A 27,721-nucleotide genomic window follows, 5' to 3' on the forward strand; every position below is an offset into this window, starting at 1 on the left:
ACTTCTTTAATTTCCACACTTTGAAATTGTTCGTTTGAATACTGACTCGATTTGAAGTTCCTTGTTTCAGAATCTCTTTTTCTTTATGTGATTCCTCTGATTCTGGGTTTTATTATTTTTAAAACTCGACTATGCTTGAAACCCTAACTTTTCAAAAGGTTTTCTCGTCTGCTACTGTGAGACCTTTGCATGTTTCTGATACTTTGTTTTCTCCATTGTTGACTCAATGTGACTTGACCTACTCGATTACTATGCTTCAAAGGTTTTTTGAGGGCTGATTTTATCGAAACCCTTTTGATTATTTGCCGAGGGTAGCCTTTTTTTAGCCGATTTTTCAAAGAATTCGAAGGCCTATTTTTATTGCGGGATTCTGACGTCTTCGAGCCGCATGAGTTTGACCGTAGCTTTAGGTATGCCTCTTGGACTTGTTCCCCAATAACACTTCAAACTTGTTCGAAGTGTTAGTCCCCGAGAATGACGGTCTTGGCCTATAGATCGAGGGGTGCCTCTTTGAGATCTTATGAATTCGAGTTTAGATAACTCGAATATGCCAATCGTCGATGACAGTTCCTGAGTGTTCGAGGTATATTTGTGCTTGGCCCTTGAGCCATTTCTCATAAAATCATAAGTATGGAACTCGTATAGTAGAAAGTTTTCTTTGAGACACAAGATGTTTGATATAGAGAAAACGCTTCTTGAAATAATTTATGCATGCGTACATGTTCTGCCATCGGGGCTCGACTAATCTATATGGACATGGTTCATTTGACCATTTGGGCGTATTATTAAGTTTTCCTATCGAGACCCTTTTTTGACATGAAGCACTTTCCTCGAAAATGTAACATCTGATGGTGATGCCACCCAATATTCAAGGTTGATTGTAAAAAAGCCTGGGATACTGTTGAATTTTCCTCAGGTAGCACATAATTGTTGCCTCGTTAAAAACCTCACCAGAAAAACCCATTTGGGATAAAAACCGATCTAGGGGAAAAAGAGTGCAACATGTGCTTTAAGACCTAAGGTCCTCGTGTTGAAGAGATTCTCGATGTCTTTGATCGAACCACCTGCAATAAGTTAGTATCAAATACAAATAGAAAGGGTGAGAGTCATACCTTAGCAATAATATCGTTTGAAAGAGTGATACATTCCAATTGTTTGGCAATTGTTCGCCCTCCATTGTGCCAAGTTTGTAAGATCCTTTTCCGATGATACCGAGGACCCGATATGGTCCTTCCCAATATGGGCCTAGTTTCCCTTCTTTTGGGTCTCGAGTGTTGAGGGTGACTTTCCTCAGAACTAAGTCACCGATGCTGAAGTGGCAAAGGTTGGTTCTTCTATTATAATATCTCTTGATTCTTTGCTTTTGCGCAACTATCTGAACTAGCGCAACTTCTCATTTTTCATCTAATAGCTCGAGGCTAGTATTCATAACCTCGTGATTTGACTCTTCCGTTTTATGTTAAAATCTGGCGCTAGGTTCCCCAACTTCGGCCGGAATCAAGGCCTCGGAGCCATATACTAAGGAGAACGGGGTCGCTCCTGTACTGGACTTTGATGTTGTTCGATATGCCCAAAGGACTTTGGGTAACATTTCTATCCACTTCCCCTTGGCGTCATTCAACCTTTTCTTTAGCTTAGAATGATAGTCTTGTTCATCGATTCGGCCTGTATGTTTCCACTAGATGATACGGCGTTGATAATATCCTTTTTATTTTATGATCCTTGAGGAATTTTGTTATCTTGCTGCCGATAAATTATTTTCCATTGTCACACACTATCTCGGCGGGTATCCCAAATCGACATACGATGTGATCCCAGATGAAGTCGATAGCCTCTTTATCTCTCACTTTCCGTACGCTTGTGCTTCAACCCATTTAGAGAAATAGTCAGTCATAGATAAAACGAACTTAGCTTTACCTGGGGCCGTTGGCAGAGGGCCGGTGATATCTATTCCTCATTTCATAAATGGCCATGGGGATAGGACTAAATGAAGCTGTTCTCCAAGCTGATAGATCATTGGTGCAAACCTTTGACATTTATCACATTTTCGAACAAACTCGTTAGTGTCTTTTTCCATGTTATCCCAATAGTATCTTGCTCTAATGATTTTGTGAATCAACGATTCGGCGCCGGAGTGGTTTCCACAAGTGCCTTCATGGACCTCTCGTAAAACATAATCGGCGTCTCCTGATCCTAAACACACTGCCAATGGTCCATCGAATGTTCTTCTGTATAATGTTCCATCTTCATCCAATGTGAATCGAGCAACTTTGGTCTGTGGGCCCTCAATTCTTTAGGGTTCGATGGCAGCTTTCCGTTCTTCAAGTATTCAATATATTTATTCCTCCAATCCTAGGTCATGCTTGTAAAGTTTATCTCAGCATGACCTTCCTTGATCACAGATCTCGAGAGTTGAACGACAGTCCCTGAACTGCTCGACTGATGACCCCAGATTTGCAAGTGCATCGGCCTCACTGTTTTATTCTCGAGGTACGTGTTGTAATGTCCATTCCTTAAAATGGTGCAAAGTTACTTGCAGTTTGTCCAAATACCTTTGTATCATATCCTCTCGAACTTCGAAGGTTTTGTTTACTTGGTTCACCACCAGTAAAGAGTCACACTTGGCTTCGATGACTTCTGCTCCCGAGCTTTTAGGTAGATCGACACATGTAATCATGGCCTCGTCCTCAGTCTCATTGTTAGTCAACCTAGAAGTTTTGATAGACTGCCTAATAGTACTACCCGTGGGCTAGGGCTGTGCACGGATCAGATCGGATCGGATTTAGCATATTTCGGATTTGAATTTCGGATTCTAGAAAATGCAATCCGAATCCGATCCGAATTATATCGGATCAGATCGGATTTTAAAGTTTGGATCAGATCGGATATCGGATCGTATTATTATGCCTCAAAGTTAAATTAATATGTATATTTTCTTTGTAAAAGAGGCAATACATTAAGAAAAATTCATGTTTATGCAATTATGAGAGTGCTATGGTGCCAATATAGCTAAATCTAGCAATTGCAAAGGTAATAACTTGGAGGTTGATATAAATTAAAGTGTAGTATTTATACACGTCCTAATAATTTCGGATTTCGGATTGGATTGGATTAAAATATACCAATCCGAAATTCGATCCGAAATTTTAATAAACATAATCCGAAATCCGATCCAGTCCGAAATCCGAAATTCAAAATTGAATGGATCGGTTCGGATTTCGGATATCCGATCCGAATGAACAGCCCTACCATGGGAGGTTTCAAAATGATGCCTAACCCGGACCCCTTCACATTCGAAGCGGTGTCTGTGAAAAGGGTCCATACCCCCGATGATGTGCCTAATTTTAACAAAAGTTCTTTTTCAACTTTGGGTATGAGGGTTGGCATGAAATCAAACATGAAGTCCGCCAAAATTTGAGACTTGATGGCCGTTCGGGGTTGATACTCGATATCGTACCCACTAAGTTCGATGACCCATTTGGCCAATTGGCCCGATAGTTCTCAATGAATCTTGCATTACTGGTTTCAACAATTCTCGAACTATGGTTTGGACAGTAAAACACATACCTTTTAGATTTCTCTGGGTAACCAATAAAGTAACCACTTATTGTTCGAGAATCTAATTTCTTTTCTTGTGGATTATAGACTCTAGCTTCCGCTGGGCAACCCCAAACATGCAGGTGCCTTAAACTAGGTTTCCTTCCTGTCCACATTTCAAAAGGGGTCTTTGGAACTGCCTTGCTAGGAACCTTGTTTAATAAATATACAGCGGTTTTAGGAGCATACATCCACAATGATTTGGGTAATGAGGAATTACTTATCATGCTCCGAACCATATCCATAAGTGTTCGATTAGGCCTTTCTGCAACACCATTTTGTTGAAGTGTTCCTGGCATAGTATACTGTGCACATATGCCACTTTCCTCGAGGAACTTTGCAAATGGACCTGGACATTGTCCTGACTCATTATATTTTTCATAATATTTACCACCTCTATCTGACCTAATGATTTTTACCTTTTTATCTAATTGCCTTTCAACCTCATTAACAAAGACCTTGAGAGCATCTGCTGCTTAAGATTTTCTTTCAGCAAATAGATGTATCCATAACGTGAAAAATTATCGATAAAAGTGATAAAATATTTCTATCCACCAAAAGATGGAACATCAAAAGGTCCACAAATATCGGTGTGTATAATTTCAAGAAGCTGGGTGCTTCTTGTGGCACATTTCTTATTATGCTTGGTTTGCTTTCCCTTAATACAATCCAAACATATAGTAAGATCAGTAAAATTTAGATTCGGGAGAATCTCATTCTTTACTAATCTTTATAACATTTCTTTGGATATACGACCCAAACGTCTATGCCACAAGTAAGTAGAACTTTCATCTAGTGAACTACGTTTAATTCCAACATTATGTTGAACAGTAAGAAGGGATTCAGAAAAACCAATATCGAGTTTCAATTTATATAAACCATCATTGAGAAAACTAGAACCATAAAACAATAGCATTCTTATATAAATTGAAACATCCATTTCCAAACTTTAAATCAAATCCAGAAATATCAAGTCTTGAGAGAGAAATCAAATTCCTAGAAACTGAAGGTACACAAAGAGTCTGTAATAGATCAAGGTAACGTCCAGTCTCCATGATCAACGATAAGTCCCTATGCCTTCAATTGGAGCCTTCATACGATTTCCCATGAACAAGAAATTCTTATTTGAATTTGTAGTTTGGATCGTAAGGAATCCCTGCAACGTAGTAGATACATGAGCAGTTGCCAGAATCAAGCCACCAAGTATTATTAGGAACTTCTACTAAATTTGATTCGAAACATACAAAAGCACTAATTGTACCTTTCTTTTCGAACCAAGCTTTACGTTTCAGGCAATCTTTATGTTAGTGTCCTTCTTTATTACAGAAACGACATGTATCTGCCTTATGTTCCTTGTTAGCATCCTGTTGAGCTTTAGCAGGTGCTTTCTTCTTCTTGAACTTGTTGGCCTTCACTTTAAGTCCTTTACCAGCTCCTTGACCCATGAGGTTAATTGAATGACTCCCTTGTTTCTTATGTCTTGACTCCTCCTGAGTAAGCATACTGGACAATTCACTAACATTCCACTTATTCTTAATAGTGTTATAGTTAATTTGAAAAGGTCCATACTCAGGAGGAATGAGTTCAGAATAAACTGAACCAAGAAGGAGTCATCCACTTTCATCCCCAAGGTCTGAAGTCTTGCTGCAATGTTAGTCATCTCGATGATATGATTTTGCATACTACGCGACCCATCAAACTTCATGGTCATGAGTTCAGCCATTAGTGTACCAGCGAGAGACTTATCTGCAGAACGAAAACGTTCTTCCACAAACTTCAGGTATTCCTTGGCACTTTCTGTTTGTGGAATAGTACTCTTAATGTTGTTGGCAATATTCATTCGCATAAACATAAAGCTTAGCTTGTTAGAGCGTTCTCATGCTTTATGGAAAGACTTCTCATCCGCACTGCTCGAATTAGTAATGGCAGCGGGCTTATCATTCAGCAGAGCCAAGTTAAGATCCATTATACCTAAGTGAACTGGACTTGTTCACGCCATTCAGAGAAGTTTAATCCGTTGAACACAGTAACAGACGAAGCAAGAGAATGAAGGGGAATAGCTGAAAAAATAGATAATACATGCTCACAAATCAATATGGATTCAACAAAACAGTTAAAACATATCGCAATTCTCCTTTGGGTAAATACTGCGACGCACTATCATAATTTAAATGCTATTTAGTCTTTAATAGGTAATTAAATATTTTTAACCAAATATATATGCCATCTTTGGACAGACAATATATATCTGACTAAGAATATTAATTTGCCTCATCATATTCACTATTCATAGAATAATTGATTCACCTTCGGATAAATCCTTAAGTTCTAGCAATAGTGAAAATTAATTTATCCACTAATTTTTATTATAGGCATTTCATTAATTTCATGGATAAACTACAATTTTATGTATGCATATTTTCATAAACAAACTAGTTTGGCCACTTTGGTGACTAACAAACTATATAACACAAGTGCACACACAAAATAAATATCATAAGATTTTATGCATGTGAATACTTTAAACAATCTAGTATGATCATTTTGGTGATTAATAAATTATACACATTAATACATGCATAAAATAAACATGAATTTGATGTATGTATAAATATTAAACATTCTAGTTTGATCACTTTAGTGACTAACAAACTATATAACTTTAAAACATGTACATCAATTATTATACAATACAAGAACCAAATCACAATGGATACATTAGGTGAGATTCACATGCAAGTATTGAAATTTATACATTCCATAAACCTTTTAGGAATAAACTTTATTTCCTTAATGTCCCTAAATATTTTAAATCAGTAACTTTACTTTATGACCTAGAATATAACATTAAATAAAATACAAACATTATGTATAAAATCAATCTAGGCCGATACGGACATATATGATCATCCATAAGCAGACAACAATTCAGAGTCACATTAAACCTAAATTCTAATCCATTATTTTCATTGAAAAGGATAAACTAAAAAACAAACACTTTAATATATCTCATTAGTCAAAACAATCTAATCTAATTGTTTGATGCGAAAGATTGAGTTGACTATCAATTAAAAATTTACTATAGTATTTCTGAGGGCTTTGAGCAAGTCATCCTAATTCTGTGCTTTATGCATAATAATACTTATGAAGATTATCAGTTCTAAGAAATCCAAGCTCTGATACCACATGCAAGTATGAATTATAATTCTACCAGGATCTTGAACATGATAATCTTACATGTAATCGTCATAGAAAACATACCTGAAGCAAAATCCATTATCTTGAAGCAAAAGCGTTAATTCAAAATTGGTTTCTCGCCCCTTGCCCTAGATTTCGTTACCGCCGCCTTTAGTGATGGAAGAAAGAAAGAATACTGTAACCCTAATGGGTGGGGAGAGGACCAATTTATAGAGGTTCTCACTTAATTTGGTACGTCCATCAAGTAACCAATCGGACGGATGAGATTTGATAATTAATTAAATATTAATTATGGGCCTCAACCTATTGGGCCACATACATGTAGGAAAATAACATACAAAGTTGTCTTACAAATTGGTCATTCTAGTGTAGTTTATGTGTTGTAAGTCGAAGGGTCTTTATCTCATCAGAATGGTAATGTTGTTAACCATATTTTCCAGATCTAAGCTAGAAACTGGTGATCCTTATTGCTCATCCATGGGGAGACTAATTCATTAGCTAGTGACTTAGCCAATCTGGTATTTTATTATGAGTCTTATTTTAAATGGCATGAACTCGTGTATTCTAGTATTTCTTCGTATTGTGGGAGAACTTGCTATAGAATTTCATTCTCTCGCTTGATTTTGAACTAGTTCTTTTTCTTTGTTGCTTTGTTTCTCTTTAATTTTTTTTTAGTATGAGGTGTAATTATATTATATGGTATATATATGGTTCATCATCAGGGGCAGACCCACATGAAGTCAAGAAGGTTCATATGAACCCGCTTCGTCGAAAAATAACGTTGTGTATATAAGTATATTTTTTCTGTCTTCAAAAAAGTAAAGGTTTAAAGATTATTTTGAACCCGCTTCAAACAACTAAACTGCCTAGCTGCTGGTAAAGAGGGTTCAAATTTTTCACATGGTCCTAAGTTCGAAACCAGCTAGTCACGTATGACCTCTATTTTTTTTTTTATATAGGTCTCTTTTCCCATAAAAACGACGCCGTTTTATATTTTTATAAAATATCCCCAATTCCCCAAATCAGAAAACGATCAGAATCTCTAATCTCAAGTCCTCGATGCCTCTCTCTCTCTCTCTCATTCTCTCTCTCGCGCGTCAATTTCAATGAGAATTGCCTCCTCCGTTAGCCCCTGCCGAGAAGGTCATCTTCTTCAAATACAAAGGGCTTCATCTTGGTATCTAACTAAAAGTTCAGGTGATCAATAAGAACTAATTCTAAATTTTCAATTTCTAGTATTTATTCCTCTTTTGCATAAAGATTTAATCTCAATAAATTTCCTTCACCTCTATATGCTTTCTTCTCTTTGTTGTAGTTCAATTTCAAAGAACATTGCTTCATAGTCGTCTCCTCCATTAGCCACAAGCCACTGCCACTTCTCGTTGGATCCCCTCTCTCCGTCTCTCACCGTCAGCTCGTCAATTGTCACTATTAGGTTTCTTACTTGCTTATATTGCAGATTTTTGTAATTTATGCTTTGAAAAAAAAAATCAGATTGTTTTAGTGGATTTTGGCTGAGAAATTGAGAGTAATAAATTTGCTTATATTGAGAAGTTAAGCACTTTTTCTCTTTAGTTATGGAAAATTTTAGATTGTTGTTGTCGTTGTTGTTTTTGAGTGAGAAATCCCTTTTCACTTTGAATATAATGAAAGTATAAAAAGTCTCCTCAAGCAAGAAATGTCGAAACTGATTATACTTAAACACAATGAACTTTTACACATCAATGTATTTTAACCGATTATATTAGATTATTAATTGCATTTTTATTAAACTATCAAATTAGGATTACTATTTAAATATTTGCCTATTATTGTACGTCTAAAGTGATGATATAAGAAATTCTCACTATCAGGTTTCACCTTTGCTATTATCCATGGATGAAAGTTTCGCCGCAAAGTTCTGTAATCTGATGAGTGATATTTACTTAGGTTGTCTTCGGCTACATTAATTCTTCTAGTTTAAATTTAAGGTTAACCATATACAAAATTATTCTTCTAATTTTAATTCTAATTTGGTAATTCAGTTTGTGTTACAATGAAGAGATTTTACCTTCTAGTATCTCCCAAGTTGCCACAACCAAGTTCATCCTCTCAATTGCTACTCCCGCAGAACAAAATTTGAACCAATTAGAAGAGCAACCTCAATCCTCTAAAAGACAAAGACAAGGAATAAATCTTGATTCTTTACCTACTGATCCAAAGGAGAGAATACTCATTAGAGATTATCATCCAAATGAGCGTGATGAGATTAGAAGAGAATATCTCTAAAGAGGTCCTTACCAACCCCGATAACATAAGTTTCCTCAAAGAGATTTTTCGGGCTTAAAGCGTCGTTTCAATCCTAAATGGTTTGATGAATATCGTAATTGGTTGGAGTACAGTGTGATAGAAGATGCAACTTATTGTTTGTATTGTTAATTGTAATTACCAGAGCTGCCGATACTCGTTGAGGTTCGCACTACAAATCTTTTAAGAACTTTATTTCCGTTTGACTCAATTATTGATGTTATTGATACTATCGTTGTTGATGCCTGGACTTTAGAAAAAAGATCTAAGGCAAAGGGATATCTTAGCACTTGTCAAACATTTGAGGTTGCTTTCATGTTGCACTTAATGAGAGATGTTTTGGGGATCACAAACGAGCTTAATACATCCTTACAAAAAAAGGAGCAAGATATTGCAAATGTTATTCTACTTGTTGAAGTGGCAAAGAAACGGTTGCAAAAGCTAAGAGAAGAAGAATGAGGTTTACTTATTGATAAGGTGTCTGCATTTTGTGTCAAGTATAATATTTTGATACCAAACTTTGATGGCTTCTATGTTAACTCCGGAAGATCTCGACGTAAAGTTGCTAATTATACTATTTTACATCACTATCGTGTTGATATATTTTTTAAGATTATTGATTCGCAAGTTGAAGAACTCAATGCTCGTTTTAATGAGGTGACATCGAACTTGCTTGTTAGAGTAACTTGCTTAAATCCAGTTGATTCATTTTCCAGTTTTGACATAAACAAGATATTGATGATGACTGAATTGTATCCTGACGATTTTGATGAGAATATAATGGTTACGCTCAAGAATCAACTTGAAACTTATATTGTTGATGTTCGTGATTTTGATAAAAGGTTCTCAAATCTACAAGGACTTGTTGATCTTTCTGAAATACTAGTTAAGACAAAGAAGCATTTGAATTATCCATTTGTGTTTCGCCTTGTGAAATTTGCTTTGCTTCTACCAGTTCCCACTGCTATAGTTGAAAGAACTTTCTCGGCGCTGAAGTTGATCAAGAGTGAATTGCAAAACCGAATGAATTATGAATTCATGAGCGGTTGTTTGTACCTTATGTAGAAAGAAAAATACTTAACACCATTTCTGATGAGACTATTATGAATACGTTTCAGGAAATGAAAACTCGTAGAGGACAGTTATAATAATATATTTTATTAATATATAATTTTTGTTGACCTTTTTGTATATTTGCTTCTTTGCATTTTAAACCCGCTTGATAAAAATGCTGGGTCCACTGATCGTCATGAATCTACTACAAATATGCATTACATATTTGCCTATTGTTAATTCAAGGAAATAATTACCTAGTACAACTTTTAGGTATAATATAAAAATAAGCAACAAGTTGTAATTCAGCGGATGATAATATAGTGGTATGGTTGACTAATTAGCTAACACGGCTTAGTGGAAATGATATTAGTGGATTGGTGGATAGTCACGGTGGATATAATTTTTTTGCGACAGATTCATCCGGACCAAATATTTTTGAAACGAGACGTAGATTTATATGTTATCACTAAAATTTTAGTAAATATTAAACTTGAAACCACAATGTTAAATTTAAATAATAAACTGCATGTACTTTTATAGTTCTCGACTTCCATACAAGGTTGAGCACTTATTCAATAAAAAAACATACAATTTTACAAAATTATAGAGTACTGAGATCACTCAAGTCGCTTTCTTTGTTTTCCTATATTTATTTTCTAACAAAAATTGCATGGGTACTATTCAAGTTCAATGCAAATAGTGCCAACGCTTAAACTTTGTAAGATGGGACCAAATATACAATTTTGTGAAGGTTGGAGTCTGACGTTACTATAGAAACTTATCGGTACCAAAGATCAAATTTTCTTTGTCCAGAATTTTATCATGTGAATCTGTGGCTAAAGAGGAAAGGAGAAACACGCCGGACACGAAAAAAATTAGGTGATTTTTTTTTATCTGCTTAAGTTTTGGTGGGCAGAATTATTTGGTACTTAGGAGGTAACAAATGACCGATGAAATAATCGAGGTCTGCAAACTGGCCCAGATATCATCATCATTTAAAAAAAGTGTGGCTCAATATTTTAAAAAAAAATTAATCCAAGAAGTGGACCTTATAGTGAACTTATAAAAGGGGAGAAACTCAAAATAGCCAGATTTACAAGTGATCATTCAAAAATAGCCACAGTTTCAAAAGTAATCGAAATTTAGCCACCTTTCATGTAAAGATAAATCTGAACGAAATCACTGTTCAAAATCCGGAAAAATACTCCAGCATAATATACTGGATTATACTGGAACTCCAGTCTAATATACTGGAGTTCCAGTATAATATAGTGGAGTTTGGAGCACTGATGCTCCAGTCTCCAGTATATTATACTGGAGTTCCAGTATAATATACCGGTCCAACATAATATGCTGGAAGTTCATACACAGGTGCACCGAACTCCAGTATATTATGCTGAATCGGTCTCTGTTGTAGCAAAATAGTGGTTATTTTTCATTGACTTGGCAAACGCTGACTATTTTTGAATGACCAGTCCGAAAACTGGGTAGAGCTTGCTATTTTAACTTCAAAAAGTGCAAACCCACAAACTAGACCGACCCGGTTTATCCAATGGGTTAACCAGTTACGTGGCCTTATCTAAACTTACTAGTATGTTATCCAATAAGAATCTATAACTAGATTTCTACAAAAATAGTACCAACCCCTCAACTTCAACTGCTAATATTTTCCATACCTTCATATTTTCATGGCTTAGGCTCATTTTCTCACTCTACCAACAAGAATAACAGGTACATCTTTCTCTTTTATAATTCAGTTCAAGATCATTTCTCGATTACATTGAAAGATCACGAACGAAAAATACAACAGTGGGAATTGAACGCGCACCTATTGTACCACTAGACTGTAACATTTGAATTAAATACTTAATAGTACTAACCAAATGACTCGAATTATTTCAGCTGAGATTTTTCCTCATTGCCCCTTTTTCTCCAATAACTTGAAGCCAATATCTCAATCTCAAAAGCACAATTCTATTGTTAGATGTAGTAGCCATGAATTCAGTAAAGTAAAGCCTAGAAATAACCAAAGGGTTAGAGTTTCTACTGAAAATAGACATGCCTATGTACAACAATCCAATGATTTGAAAGCAACAAATTTTTTGAAAGTGCTAAATTGGTCATGTAAAGTAGGAAAATATGATGAAACGTTGTATCTTCTTGATTGTAAAGTGAAGAATAATGGTTATAAACCAGATGTTATTCTTTGTACTAAGCTTATTAAGGGATTTTGCAACTCAAAAAATTCGGACAAAGCATTAAAAGTTATGCAGATTTTAGAGGAATTTGGTGAACCTGATGTATTTGCATATAATGCTCTTATTAGTGGATTCTGCAAAATGAATAAGATTGAAGAGGCGAATAAGGTGTTGAATCGGATGAAATCCCACGGATTTCCTCCGGATGCTGTTACTTATAATATCTTGATTGGAAGTCTTTGTGATCGGGGGAAATTAGGGTTAGCATTGAAATTGTTGGATCAGTTAAAAGAAGAAAGAAATTGTAAGCCTACGGTTATTACATATACAATCTTGATAGAGGCAACGATTCTTGAAGGCGGAATTCATGAAGCAATGAAGCTTCTCGATGAGATGTTATCGATAGGGCTTCAACCCGATATGTATACTTATAATGCAATTATAAGGGGAATGTGTAGAGAAAAGATGATGGATCAAGCTTATGAGTTTGTTAGGAGTTTGCCATCTAAGGGTTGCAAACCGGATGTGATTTCTTACAATATATTGTTAAGGGCGTTATTGCATAAAGGGAAATGGAGCGATGGAGAGAAGTTAGTGAACGAGATGTTTTCTGCAGGTTGTGAACCGAATGTGGTTACTTATAGCATTTTGATGAGTTCTTTGTGTAGAGATGGGAAATTAGACGAGGCGATCAACTTGTTGAAGATAATGATGGATAAGGGATTAACACCAGATACTTTCACTTATGATCCGTTGATTTCTGCATTTTGTAAAGGAGGGAGATTAGATTTGGCTATTAAGTTCCTCGACTATATGATCTCGAATGGTTGCTTGCCCGATATAGTGAACTACAACACCATCCTTTCTACAATGTGTAAGAAAGGGAAAGCTGATGAAGCAATGGAAGTATTTGAGAAGCTCGCGGAAATAGGCTGTCCACCTGATGTGAGTACTTACAATACAATGATGAGCGCGTTATGGAATAACGGAGAGAGAGCTAGGGCGTTGAGATTGGTTTCGGAGATGATAGAAAAAGGGATTGATCCTGATGAGATTACTTATAATTCACTAATATCATGTTTATGCAGAGACGGATTAGTGAACGAGGCGCTTGATTTGTTAGGAGATATGGAAGGGAATGGTTTTCCACCTACTGTGATCACTTATAACATTCTGCTTCTTGGATTGTGTAAAGCTCATAGAGTTGACGAGGCGATTGAAGTGCTAAGAGTAATGGTAGAAAAGGGGCGTCGGCCAAATGAAACGACGTATATTCTGTTAATAGAAGGTATTGGTTTTTCAGGATGGAGAGTTCAAGCAATGGAGGTTGCTAGCTCTCTTTATCAGAAGAATGCTATTTCAAAAGAATCAGTTCAACGTTTGAGAAAAACATTTCCTATATCTGATGTTTATAAAGATAGTAATGGTAGTTTCTTGAATTAACGTTCAATATTGGAAGGGAAGCCTTGGCGTAACTGGTAAAGTTGAGGTCACGAGTTCGAGCTGTGGAAACAGCCTCTTGTAGAAATGTAAGGTAAGACTGCATACAATAGACCCTTGTGGTCCGGCCCTTCCCCGGATCCCACACACAGCGGGAGCTTAATGCACACGGCTGCCCTTACTCGTACAGTCCGAGCAATGTTCAATACTTGTACATCATTGACAGTAACAAAAGATTTCAGGCTTCTTAATCTGCAGTTTTTACATAGTGTTCCTTAGAATAACAACTATGTATTCATTTGCTGTATTTTTGTAGTCCAAAAGAGGGGAAAAACTCTCTAATATGTGGCCAAATCTGGTGCTTTTTGACAACAAACAATATTGCTTTGGAGTGTGTTGTGGCTGAAAAAATAAACTGTTAATTGATTGAACATATTGATGTCTCCTCAACATATTAAAAAGGCAAGCAAATTGTATCATTCTCTGTCTTCTTTAGGACTTATGGTTTTCATTTCATTCAAGAATGTTCTTTTTCGAGTTTTTGATTTAATATGGCTTAATTCAGGAAAAAGAAAAAAATTAAAGTACCTCGTATTAAAAAAAATGCGATGTAATGTTAAGTAATTTCACCCCGTATTGCGTTCGAGATTCTACTATTTTTAAGTTATAATTTTAAATTAACAAGTTTGTATATATTTAATAATTTTTTTTAGATAAATATAAAATTTGAACCAAAATTATTAAGTTTGACAGAACCCGTTTCCGTCTATTCTATGTAGCCTAAAGATTTGCAATTGCGGTTTGAACCCACTCATATGCTATGCTACATATTACCGTCATAACTTATATTTTTTTTCCTTTCTTGGACTATATAGTATCTTTTATAATTTCTATTAACTTAAACATACGAGTGGTGTGGACAATAGGTAAATTTCACAAGGAATTTTTATATTTCTATTCCATATAGAAAACTATATTACCCTCAATGTTTAAAATTAGATTTAGTTACATTTAGTATACCTAATTACCAATTCTATACTATAATGTGTTTTAATTGTACAATTAATGTACTGTATATCACTCCTTAATTAACGCTACCGTATATTCCTCCAAATCTCCCCCCCCCCCATGTTTCTCTCTCCCAACCCCACACCCTCATCCACGTATCTCTCCACACCCACGTTTCAAACTCATTATTCCCTCTGCTAAATCCAGAGAAACATATGTAACACTCTTCCATTAACGTCCAATTTCAAGCTTTTTTCTTCTAAAACCAGTCAAAATTGAAGTCAAATCTTCAAAGTTCATACACACATTTACCTTCAGCTTCAAATTTTCTCAATGAAGAAGAACAAACCTTCAAAGAGACAAGAGAGGAGCAATTCCACCATTGAAAACCATTAAAAAACTTTGAAGCTTTGAATTCAAATTTGGGTTTTTAAAAATCATTATTTGTTTTGATTGGGTGTTGTTGTAAATAATTGTGAATATGTTTTGGAGTTTATATCTCAATTTTGAGGGGTTTTGGTGAAGATTTAGACTTGATTTTGGCTGAATTTCACATTGAAACTCGAAGAAGAAGAAAAAGACATGACATACATTATATTGCAGCAATTGTAGATAAATTGTAGACTGTTTTTTTCAGAAGATTTGTAGAAGTTTTAGTCGTTTTTTATTTGTGTAAACAGAAAACAAAGCATCTACAATCAGAATACAAATAATCTACAATTTATCTACAAACTGGGTACATTGAATTTTAATATCCCAATTCCCATTCAATTGTAGCTTAATTGGTATTTTCGACATAATTACGTTTTTTGCAGAAGATTTTGTAGAAGTTTTAGTCGTTTTGGATTTGTGAAAACAGAAAACAATGCATCTACAATCAGAATACAAATAATCTATAATTTATCTACAAAATATCTACAAACTGAATACATTGAATTTTAATATCCCAATTCCCATTTCAATTGTAGCATGATTGGCATTTTCGACATAATAGCGTTTTTTGCAGAAGATTTGTAGAAGTTTTGGTCGTTTTTGATTTGTGAAAACAGAAAACAAAGCATCTACAATCAGAATACAAATAATCTACAGTTTATCTACAAAATATCTACAAACTGGGTACATTGAATTTTAATATCCCAATTCTCATTCGATTGTAGTTTAATTGAAATTTTCGACATAATTCCGTTTTTTGCAAAAGCTTTGTAGAATTTTTTTTCTTTTTGATCTCTCAAAGAAAATAATAATAATTAGAGATATCTAAATAAGGAATTTTAATGCTACAATGATTCCTTATTTAATGAAATATCCGGAAGAACATTTACTTCCATAATTGTAGCGCGCCTAAATAGGAATATGTGGAAGGATATTTAGTTCGAGATTTGTAGCGCGCCTACTTAGGAAGGAATCAGCTCCTAATAATTGGTATTTAATGAATGGTATAATATTTGTAGAATAACTGTGAACATGGCGGGTAAATATGAAACTATGCACATTTTTGGTAATAAGGTTTCATATATGGTATAGGAAGGAAAAAGTCTCATTTCACAAATAGTCATATAACTATAAAAAAAAAATTTAACAAAGTCATATAACTATATTTTCTCACACAAAAATCACAGTGACCGGAAAACACAACTTTCCGATAGTATTTTCTTATTTCATATTTTTTTCCGTCTAATAAGTAATAATTAAAATATGAATGACCTAACCCGACCTACCTATCGTGAAAAAGTCTCACTTTACGTTGTGAGCACTCAATTTTGCAGGATTAAACTAAGAACGTCTATGAGATTTAATAATAATGCTGAAAGACACACCCTAATCCGCTGTATTTGATGTGATCGATGTTTAACTAATTAATATTTAAATACTAGAAAAAAGTGAACTTTAATTAATATTCAAGTAAATTCGAACAAGTCATATCAATAAAGATAAAATGAGAATAATACGAAAATATAACGCATTAAAAAAAAAGTGTAAACTTTTATATTCAAGTAGAGTTGAACAAGCTATGACAGTAAGAAGAAAATAGAATAATACGAAAATATGACAAACTAATTAAAAAGGAAAGAGTTCCATATAATGGAATAAATAACAAAATAAGAATAATACGAAAATATGACAAACTAATTAAAAAGGAAAGAGCTCCCTATAAAATGGAACAAATAGAGTATAATTTCGATTATTTACATTGTCTCTTTTCCAATAGTCAAATAAACTATGGTAGGCTTCTTGTGCATTGTGTGAAACGAAGTTGGCTGGAGAAAGGAATGGCGAGTGACATTCTTGTAAGAGCCCTAGCATCAATAATGTTGGGAATAAACCTTATAAAAATAATATTTACGGTATTAGTAATAAATGCGGACCACTAAGTTATTATTAAATTAGCAAGAATAAAAATGCGGCAAAAATGACATCAAGATTTTACGTGGAAACCCTTCTGAATAAGGAAAAAACCACGGCCAAGAAGAACGACTGATATTTACACTGTGTAGTAACGAGTACAAATACTCCTAAGACCACTACACCCTCAAAAGAAAAAACACTCTTTTGCTTTTTTTACCTTATTATAATATCTCTCATACTCTATTTTTTCTTCACAGACTAGTTTCTTATAGTCTATGGAATACCTTGCTCTCTCTCTCACACTCAGATGTATTGTCTGAGGTTTTTTTGGTGTGTAGAAATGAGAGCCGAAGCTCTCCTTTTATAGGCAGAGCCTCGCTTACTATATTTGATATTTTTCTTCTGCAGCCTACCCTTTTTGACAATGCAGAAGAAAAAATTGATGCCAACTTTGAAAAACCAACAAAGGAAAAAAAGTCTTCCTTAATTTATGGGATGGAACCCACAAATCTCCCCCTCCAGTCCCATTCACCTGAAGGAGATAACACCGGAGATTCTAGATTGAGCGCATGCCGACAAGTTCTTTGCAAAGCTCGAACTTGTCTCTTGGTACTACCTTGGTCAACATATCTGCAGGATTTTCACTCGTGTGAATCTTTTTGACTTGAAGTGATTCGTTCTCCACTTGCTCACGATCCAATGATATCAAACGTCGATGTGTTTTGTTCTCTCATGGTACATGGAGTTTTTGCTCAGGTCTATTGCACTCTGATTGCTGCAATAGACAACATACTCCATATGTCCCAATCTAAGTTCTTGATGAAATCTCTTGAGCCATATCATCTCTTTGCCAGCTTCAGTAGCCGCAATATACTCCGCTTCAGTTATAGATAGTGCGACACACTTATGCAACTTCGACTGCCATAATATAGCTCCCCCTGAAAAAGTAAACAAATATTCAGTAGTGGATTTTCTGTTATCAAGGTCACCTGGCATATCAGAATATGTATAGCCATTCAGAATTGGATTTGATCCTCCAAAACATAAGTATTCATGTGAGCTTGCTCTTAGATACATGAGTATCCACTTTACAGCTTCCCAATGCTCTTTTTCTGGATTTTCGAGAAATCTACTAACAACACCGACTGCATGAGCAATATCTAGTCGAGTGCATACCATTGCATACATCAAACTTCCGACAGCAGGGGAGTAAGGAATCTTGGCCATTCTATCTTTTTCCTCCGTTATTGTAGGACACATTTTCTTACTCAACTTCAGATGACCAGGAAGGGGTGTGCGAACCAACTTATCACTTTTCATATTGAAGCGTTCCAGTACACGTTCTATGTACTTCTCCTGTGACAAGTAAAGCTTTCTTTCGTTTCTCGAACGAGTAATTCTCATGCCCAAAATCTGCTTAGCATGACCCAAGTCTTTCATTGCAAAAGACTTATTCAACTGTTTCTTCAACTCGTCAATCTTGGAAGCATTCCTGCCCACAATCAACATATCATCCACATATAGCAAGAGAATGATAAAATCATCATCAGAAAATCTTTGTACAAACACATAGTGATCTGAAGAAGTCTTTTTGTAGCCTTGCTCCCCCATAACAGACTCAAACTTCTTGTACCACTGTCTGCGAGCTTGCTTCAATCCATATAGACTCTTCTTAAGTTTGCATACAAGATTTTCTTTACCTTTTGCATTGAATCCCTCAGGTTGTTCCATATAAATCTCCTCTTCTAAGTCACCGTGAAGAAAATCAGTCTTCACATCCATCTTCTCAATCTCTAAATCAAGACTGGCAGTCAAACCAAGAACTGTCCGAATAGAGGACATTTTCACGACAGGAGAAAATATTTCATCAAAGTCAATATCTTTCCTTTGACCAATCCCTTGACAACCAATCTAACTTTGTATCTGAGCTTCAAACTATGTTCATCAGCTTTAACTTTGAACACCCACTTGTTCTTCAAAGCTCTCATGCCCTTAGGCAATTTCAGCAACTCATAAGTATGGTTCTCATGCAGAGATTTCATCTCATCTTGTATGGCTTCAATCCATTGATTCTTGTGCTCATCTTCTATAGCCTCCACATAACATTTAGGTTCTCCCCCATCAGTGAGTAATACATACTCATTGGGCGAATAACGGGAGGAAGGAGTACGGGGTCTAGAAGACCTCCTGAGTGGAATATCTAACTCGTCCACAACTTCGTGAGTAGGAGCATTTACCTCATCAGCATTAGCATTGTTGTCACCATCATCATCAATATGATGATCTGGAATATGGTTGTGGGCATCACCATCATCATTGAGCCCACCAACGTTATCCGCATTTGTATGAGGAACTTGATCAAGATTAACTAAACCTTCAGAAGTTGGAGATTTTAGCTTCTCCGCTTTGTTAATATCTTCAATGGTTTGATCCTCCACGAAGATAACATCACGGATTCTCACGACCTTCTTTTCAATTGGATCATATAGCCTATAACCAAACTCATCAATGCCATAACCAACGAAGATGCACTGCCTTGTCTTGGCAGTTAATTTTGACCTCTCATCTTTAGGTACATGTGCAAAAGCTTTGCAACCAAACACTTTCAAGTGGTCATAGGAAGCATTCTTGCCATACCAAACTTTGTTTAGAACATCACTTTGCAAAGCAACCGCAAGGGATAGATTAATAACATGTGCGGCGGTCAACAAAGCCTCACCCCAAAAGGAATTCGGCTACTTTGCTTCAGAAAGCAAACATCTGATTCTTTCCATCAAGGTCTTGTTCATCCTTTCTGCTAAACCATTAAGCTGAGGAGTCTTAGGAGGAATCTTCTGGTGTCTGATACCCTATTGCTTGCAGTATTCGTCAAATGGTCCACAATATTCACCATCGTTATCAGTACGAATAAACTTCAACTTCTTTCCAGTTTCTCTTTCAACTGAAGCCTGAAACTGCTTAAAGACACCCAACACTTGGTCTTTAGTCTTCAAGATGTAGACCCAAAGTTTCATTGAGCAGTCATCAATAAAGGTAGCAAAATAAAGTGCACCACCCAAAGTCCTTGTTTTCATTGGATCACATAAATCTGAATGCACCAACTCAAGCAACTCTGTCTTTCTTGAAGGAGGAAGCTTTTTTTTGTTTTCCAACCAAGTAGTACTCACATTTTTCTAATTTTGCACTTTCAAAATTTGACAACAATTTCTTCTTGGCCAGAACATTTAGTCCTTTCTCGCTAATGTGGCTAAACCTCTTATGCCATAACGTTGAAGAGTTATTGCTCTCAACGGCATTCACCATATCAACACAGGTAGAGGTCGTAGTCCAGTATAGACTATGGCGCTTTTCCCCACGAGCCACAATCATGGAACCCTTAGTGAGCTTCCACTTTCCAGCACCATTGGTACTGGCATATCCCTTATCAACCAAAACACCAATAGAGATCGAGTGCAAACGAACATCAGCTGCATGCTTTACATTGTTTAAAACTAGTTTAGTTCCAATACTAGTTTCCAAACAAATCGTTCCAACACTAGCCACCCTAGATACAGTCTCATTACCTATACTCAAAGTTCCAAAGTCACCCTGAGTATAGGATGAGAAAAATTCCTTCCTTGATGTCACATGAGATGAGACACCATTGTCCACAACCCAACTTGACTCATCACAAGCAATATTTATCAGATCCGCATCAAGGACAGTAACAAGATCTTCTATAGTGACGGTGGCCACATGATTGCCATCTTCTTTCTGTTCTTCCTTGTCTTTATTCTCCTTTTTAAAAATCTGGCAGAACTTCTTTGCGTGCCCTTTCTTCCCGCAATGATAACACTCAATATATTTAAGTCTGCTTCTGGATTTGCTTCTATTATGTTCTCTATTTTGAGAACCCCGATTCTTGCTTCCCCCCTAGAGTCAGTCACCAAGACATCTGATGAGGAGGAACCCTCAGATTTTCTTCTCATCTCTTCATTTAAAAGGCTGCTCTTGGCAAGATCCATAGAGATCACACCATCCGGAGCAGAATTTAATAATGAGGTCCTAAGAATTTCCCAAGAATCTGGTAGGGAACCAAGTAGAAACAGTCCTTGAATTTCTTCATTAAATTTAATGCCCATAGCAGATAACTGGTTCATGATCCCCTGAAAATTATTCAGATGATCTGTCATCGCAGAACCATCATGGTATTTTAAACCCAACATCTGCTTTATTAGAAACATCTTGTTGTTTCTAGTTTTTCGAGCATACAGACTTTCAAGGTGCTCCCATAGGGTCCGAGCATGTGTCTCCCCAGAAATATGGTTCAAAACATTATCGTCAACCCACTGTCTAATAAAGCTGCAAACCTGCCTATGTAACAAATTCTACTCTTCATCTGATTTATTATTAGGCTTTATAGTAGCGAATACAGGTTGATGAAAATTCTTGACATAGAGCAAATCTTTCATTTTGCCCTTCCAAATAGCATAATTTGTACCACTCAAAATAACCATTCTACTAGTGTTGACTTCCATCGTTTATCACAAATACAAATACTATTTATTAAGAGACCAAAATAATTCTTTTCTGATGTGGAAGTTCAGACTGTGCTGCAACCACAGAGCATACTCACACAGAACTTTGGCTCTGATACCACTTGTTGGGAATAAACCTCGTGAAAATAATATTCACGGTATTAGTGATAAACGCGGACCACTAAGTTATGGTTAAATCAGCAAGAATAAAAATGCAGCAAAAATGACACCAAGATTTTACGTGGAAACCCTTCTGAATAAGGGAAAAACCACGACCAAGAAGAGCGACTGATATCACTATAGCAAGGAATTTTACATTGTGTAGTAACGAGTACAAATACTCCTAAGACCACTACACCCTCAAAAGAAAAAATACTCTTTTGTTTTTTTCACCTTACTATAATATCTCTCACACTCTATTTTTTCTTCACAGACTATTTTCTTATAGTCTATGGAATACCTTGCTCTCTCTCTCTCTCTCACTCAAGTGTATTGTCTGAGGTTTTTTTGGTGTGTAGAAATGAGAGTCGAAGTTCTCCTTTTATAGGCAGAGCCTTGCCTACTACACTTAGACATTTTTCTTCTGCAGCCTACCCTTTTTGACAATGCAGAAGAAAAAATTGATGTCAACTTTGAAAAACCAACAAAGGAAGAAAAGTCTTCTTTAATTTATGAGATGGACCCTACAAATAATTCATGAAAAAAAAATAAGCTCAAGAAATGCATAGGTATATGCTAAGTTGTTCGCCTACGAGTGCGGATCTATAGGTCGGATCCTTCGAGATGTAAATTCTAAAATTCAGGGATACGAATCCTAATACGGATACGGGCGCGGGAATTCAGCTAAAAATAATTGAAAAATATAAAAATATCTTTAAACGATGAGATCTTATGTGGAATACTTACGTATAACTTATAAAGTGTGAATTATTTTTATTCTCAAGTTGTAGATAATTAGAGGATTGATTTCCTAGATAAGGTATGCTATTTTCTTCAAATTTACCCTGATTTTGGTTCTGATTTTGGGAATCAAATTGTATCTTGTCTCGAATTTTTCCGTCTGTCATGGTCATAGTACCCAAAATTGTTTGATCACATATAATACGGATCCCCATACCCACACCCATACTAGTGTTATGTCGACCTAGATGCTGCACCTAAACTACTGTGTTCGAGCAACTTAGGGTATACAAACTCAATATGGGTAGTGATGATGGAAATACAGATAGCTAGAAAAGCTATAAAAAAAACTTTTGAATCTAGGATGTTAGAAGAATATAAATCCTTACAATAACAACATTATTCAGAAATTCCATAAGAGCATTGTACTATAACTTATGGTCACCAAGATATACTCATGGCACGTGATAAAATAGGCCTTGTATGCACTGAACCACAGCTAGATCATTTTCTGTATAGAGAGGATTATGCCGCAATTAAAGAAGTCACCATAGGAACTAGATTACAGATACTAGCCAAAACTCTGTCAAGAAGGTACGCGATAGGGTCAAACATTTTACCGAGCACAAATTAGAACAGATAAAGGAAATGAAAGAAACCTACTAAAGAAGTACATTTCCTTTTATGCTGAGGTGAGATGTCCAATGATGGAAAGAGCTGAGATAAGGATAGTCTCTGTCCAATCCGAGAACCTCTATTCCTCGAGATTTTTCATTCCCTTAACTTTTTCTGCGATTCTGCGCTGCTGCTTTGTTCATATCTGTACCAGCTATGCCTCCAATTACAATGATCGAGTTAAGGATACACTGTCTAGTCTGAAAATCTCTATTCCTTGAGAATTTTCCATTCTGTCAACTTTTTCCGCAATTCCATAGCTGCTTCATTCATACCTGCACCAGCTATTCCTTCAACTATAGCAGAAAAGACGGATGAATTAACCTTGTGCCGACTTGATATCATCATTTTCAACACTTGTATTGCAGAGTCCAGTTTACTGTTTTGACATAACCTGTGAATAATAAATCTGTAACAGTTATCTCGGACCCTGCGTCTGCTATTACCCATCTCTTTTAGTAATTCCACAGCTTCTTCAACAAGATCAGCTCGACAGAAACCCCACATTAGACATCTATATGTAACATCATCAGGACAAATGCCATCCTTTTCCATCCGATGGTATAATTCCATCGATTTCTCCATAAAACCATTCTTTGCAAGGCCATCAATGACTATGTTGTAAGTGATTATACTAGGAGAACAACTGCTATCACTTAAACAGTGAAGAATTTGGACGGCCTCGTCCACCATTGCCTCCTTACAAAGAGCACGTAGAAGTGTATTATAGGTTATTATGTCGGGTGAACAGTTTTGGGAGACCATCTGAGTAAAAGAATCAATTGCACGATCCAGAAGCCCATGTTTGCACAGACCATTGATTAGAATATTGTAAGTCACAACACTAGGAGGATGTGAAGTTTCATTCATGACGGAAAGAATCTCATCTACCTCGTTCCAACATCCATAGGTAGAAAGGGAATGGAGAAGAGTATTGTACGTCACATCATTGGGCTCAAGGCCATGTGACAACAGATTATAAATTAGTAAAGCCGAATCTTCAAAGTTCCCTTGCTTAGAAGCAAAATTTACCATGGAATTAAAGGTCACAAGATCTGGAGAACATCCCTCAACTGCCAAATCCTCCATTATCTCAAGAGCACGTATAATACCACAATGTTTGCAGACTAATTCAACCAGAATTGTACTGGTGATCGAATAAGGAGGACATCCTTTTCTTAACTGATCCTTCCAAAACTGAATGGCTTGATCATATTTACTACGGTCAAACATAGCACGCAATATAGTATTATAAGTGATAACATCGGGAGGGCAGCCGCTAAAGCTCATATAGTCCAAGAAACCAATGGCAGAATTCAAAAGCCCTTTTCTACAGAGACCACTGATTAACATATTGTATGTGATAATATCTGGAGTCCCACCAGACATAACCATGATTTCTAGAACATTTGCTGCTTTGCCTGTCTGCCCAGCATTGACGAGGCCCCTGATCAAGTTTATGCAGGAAGGGCAGTCTGGAATTTGGTTTCGACGAGTCATCAGGTCAACTAATTTTGATGCTTCAAGCAACTTTCCATGACTGCAAAAACTTTTAAGAACTCTGTTGTTAGTTGTCTCGTCATTTTCAACCAACGGTCCATCTAAAGTCAACCTTAAGGAACTAGAAAGTTTTTTTAAATGTTGCTCATTTGATCTCTTCTCAACAATTCTATCTAAGCTCCCAGCATTACCCTCTTTAACTCTATCAAGGCAGACAGTTCCCTGCTTGCTTCTACAGAATAAAATCGAACTAGTTTTTCCTGAACCAAGAACTCCATGCCACTGCGGAGAAGATTGACAACTAAAGTTACCGCTAAATGAATGTCTTAACAGAATATCTGGAGTTTTTATTAGCAAGGACAGATTGCTCCCAGTTTGGAGGTCTATTTGGCTGGAGCTTGAATTCTGTATGTGCAGGGCAGGAGCTTCAATCATCAGTTTTGGGACTAGTGTATAAGGCATTGCTTTCTTCACGATAACACCAACGTTCAAGAGAGAAAGAGCATTTCTTCAGAAACTACTGTGTTCTTCCTGGAAATTGGAAGTACGCAGGATTGTAGTGGCATATGTGCGGCTAAACTTGAATTCTTCAAGGTGAGGTGCAATCTTAGACAAACTTGAAAAAAGAGATGGACCACTGATCGCAGTCTTGTCAACTGAAAAAGTTAAGGTGAGTGGGGGATGTAAGAGGACAAAACGTCTACTGAATATAAACCATTAACAGAGAACATCAAAAGCAAGGTAATTTTTTGATAGAGCAGGTTGAAACTTGACAACATTAATCTTCAACACCTTTTATCAGGGAAAACATTCCAACAATATATATATATATATATATCTTATATCTGAACCACTCCGCTCTATTCAAGGCCATCTCGTTCTAAACACGATACAGTAACATATCTCACAAAAACATTTGCTCAATGGGAACAGATAAAGGCAATTAAATCACACATTTAATCTATTTATTTATTTTACTTTCCTATGTACATTTTCCACGCAATCAAAAAGTGCTTTTGACTTCCAAAAAACAAGCCAATTCAGCCACTTTATTGGCTTCATTAAACAAAAATGAAGAACTAGTCAACTAGACCTCATATACCTAGCACTAAAGTAAGCAAATCTTGCATTACTACCGTATATAACTACACAAAGCAACAACAACAACAACCAAAAACCTAGTGTAATCCCATAAAGAGGGATCTGGGAAGGTAGAGTGTACGCAGACCTTACCCCAATCTTACGAAGGTAGAGAGACTGTTTCCAATAGACCCTCGGAACTCAATAATAATAGCATAAAATCTTTATGGTTAAAAGACGAATTCTCCCACGATTCTCCATTTTGAGTGATACGAATACTATTTGGACAGTAGTTATTATAATGTCTTGTTTATTAGTATAACTTTCATCCTTAGCCAAATCTTTCATTGTTTCAATAAAACCAAATGTATTTCTAACATTCCTTTAGTAAACCAATGCTCACCAGTTTAATTAACTATACTATATCCAACAACCAATTCACTAAGCATCGTTTGGTATGATGGATAAGCAAAAATAATCCTGGAACAAAAATTTGGTACTGTCTTATCCCTTGTTTGGTTACTAATCCCGGAATAAGTTATCCCACCTACCAAAGGGTGGAATACTAATCTCATGATAAGTTATCCTAGTATAAAACAATAAAATTTACAATTCCAGAATTAATACAACATACCAAACAGCCAATAAGAAATACTACCAGTATAACTAATCCCAACATAACTTATCTTCAAACCAAACGACCCCTAAGCGTAACTGAATTTAGAGCTTTGGTCAGCCAAGCTGGTTAGGAAAAAACTAATTTTTGGGGAAAACCCATCACTTTAGAAACCCAAGAACTTAATATTAAACAAAGAAACACTTAACTACTTAAATAATAAAACTTGTTCAGCTTTTATTACAATCTTTGGCTAACAATTCAATAGTAATATCTGACATGCTAACCCATAAGCTTATGAACAAAACAAAATTAGAATGAAAAACCAAACAAAGTGAAAGTATAGGAAAGCAATAAGCCATGAACGTACCTGCAGTGTTTCTTGTGGAGTTGTGGTTTGAGTATTTGGGATTGGTTTCGGACTAAAAAAACAAAGGAGAGGGATTATTTGGGGGCAAAACTATGAATATAAGGATTAACGAGGTTGGTTTATAAAGTAGGATAGTGGGACGTTAATAACTAGGGTTGAAGTTTGTAGAAATTTGCATATTGACTCCTTTTTTCGACTTAATAAGAACTTTGGTACCTAAAAAGTTAAAGGACATGAAAGAAATAAGTAAAAAATTACATATTTAGTGGGCGTTTGGACATAAGAATTGTAAAATTCTAAAAAAAGGCGAAAAACTTTTTCAAGTGAAAATGGTATTTGAAATTTAGAGTTGTGTTTGGACATGAATATGATTTTGGGTTGTTTTTAAAGTTTTGTGAGTGATTTGAGCGAAAATTTTGAAAAACAGTCTTTTGGAGTTTTTAAAATTTTCGAAATTTTCCAAAATGCATCTTCAAAGGAAGATTGAAAATTTTACGAACAAACGCTGATTTCGGAAAAAAGGAAAAAAGTTTTGGAAAAATTTCTTATGTCCAAACGGGCTCTTAGTAAATGATTGCATTCTAAAGAGGATTAACTTTTTTTCACCTCATTTTATATTTTGAATTTTTTCACCTCATATTTAAACACACAAAAAAAAAGCACTTTAAATACAAGGAAATTCTATGTAAATAATTATGATTATATAACTTTAAAAAAGGTGTTCAAGAATAGGAACAATATCCTTGTTCTATAGCTATTAGTACCGTGCTTGAGAACTGAGAAGTAATTCTTCAAAATGCTTAAATATGGAGTATATTTTATTATTTATTTTACATGCTATAAGAATAATTTTTTGTTATATTTTGTCGCGTCACTCTTTGCACTACTAGGTGCCTAGGTGATTTGAGAAATGCCCTTCTATAAATATAAATGT

The 27,721-nt window shown here is 35.7% G+C and overlaps 3 protein-coding genes across 3 annotated transcripts; 2 read left to right on the forward strand and 1 right to left on the reverse strand.

Moving 5' to 3' along the window:
- Positions 1-9,822: 9,822 nt before the first annotated feature.
- On the forward strand, positions 9,823-10,146 carry LOC104218645 (uncharacterized). The gene has a single exon (XM_009769185.2). The coding sequence runs from the start codon at positions 9,823-9,825 to the stop codon at positions 10,144-10,146; it is 324 nt and encodes a 107-aa protein (XP_009767487.2).
- A 1,633-nt stretch (positions 10,147-11,779) lies between these two features.
- Positions 11,780-14,208, forward strand: LOC104218634 (pentatricopeptide repeat-containing protein At3g04760, chloroplastic). The gene has a single exon (XM_009769171.2). The coding sequence runs from the start codon at positions 12,021-12,023 to the stop codon at positions 13,776-13,778; it is 1,758 nt and encodes a 585-aa protein (XP_009767473.1). The 5' UTR covers positions 11,780-12,020; the 3' UTR covers positions 13,779-14,208.
- Positions 14,209-22,885: 8,677 nt separating this feature from the next.
- Positions 22,886-26,891, reverse strand: LOC104218633 (pentatricopeptide repeat-containing protein At1g08610). Its single transcript, XM_009769170.2, has 2 exons — positions 26,788-26,891; positions 22,886-25,377 (listed from the first exon to the last, which is right to left on the reverse strand). The coding sequence occupies exon 2, from the start codon at positions 25,181-25,183 to the stop codon at positions 23,432-23,434; it is 1,752 nt and encodes a 583-aa protein (XP_009767472.1). The 5' UTR covers positions 25,184-25,377; positions 26,788-26,891; the 3' UTR covers positions 22,886-23,431.
- Positions 26,892-27,721: the final 830 nt, after the last annotated feature.

The sequence above is a fragment of the Nicotiana sylvestris genome, chromosome 4 (genome assembly GCF_000393655.2).
Source record: "Nicotiana sylvestris chromosome 4, ASM39365v2, whole genome shotgun sequence".
NCBI lineage: Eukaryota > Viridiplantae > Streptophyta > Magnoliopsida > Solanales > Solanaceae > Nicotiana > Nicotiana sylvestris.

What these genes read in the sequence shown, in the direction of transcription:
- LOC104218645 (XM_009769185.2), top strand. Translation starts at nt 9,823, where the DNA reads ATGACTGAATTGTATCCTGACGATTTTGATGAGAATATAATGGTTACG.
- LOC104218634 (XM_009769171.2), top strand. Translation starts at nt 12,021, where the DNA reads ATGACTCGAATTATTTCAGCTGAGATTTTTCCTCATTGCCCCTTTTTC.
- LOC104218633 (XM_009769170.2), bottom strand. Translation starts at nt 25,183, where the DNA reads ATGCCTTATACACTAGTCCCAAAACTGATGATTGAAGCTCCTGCCCTG.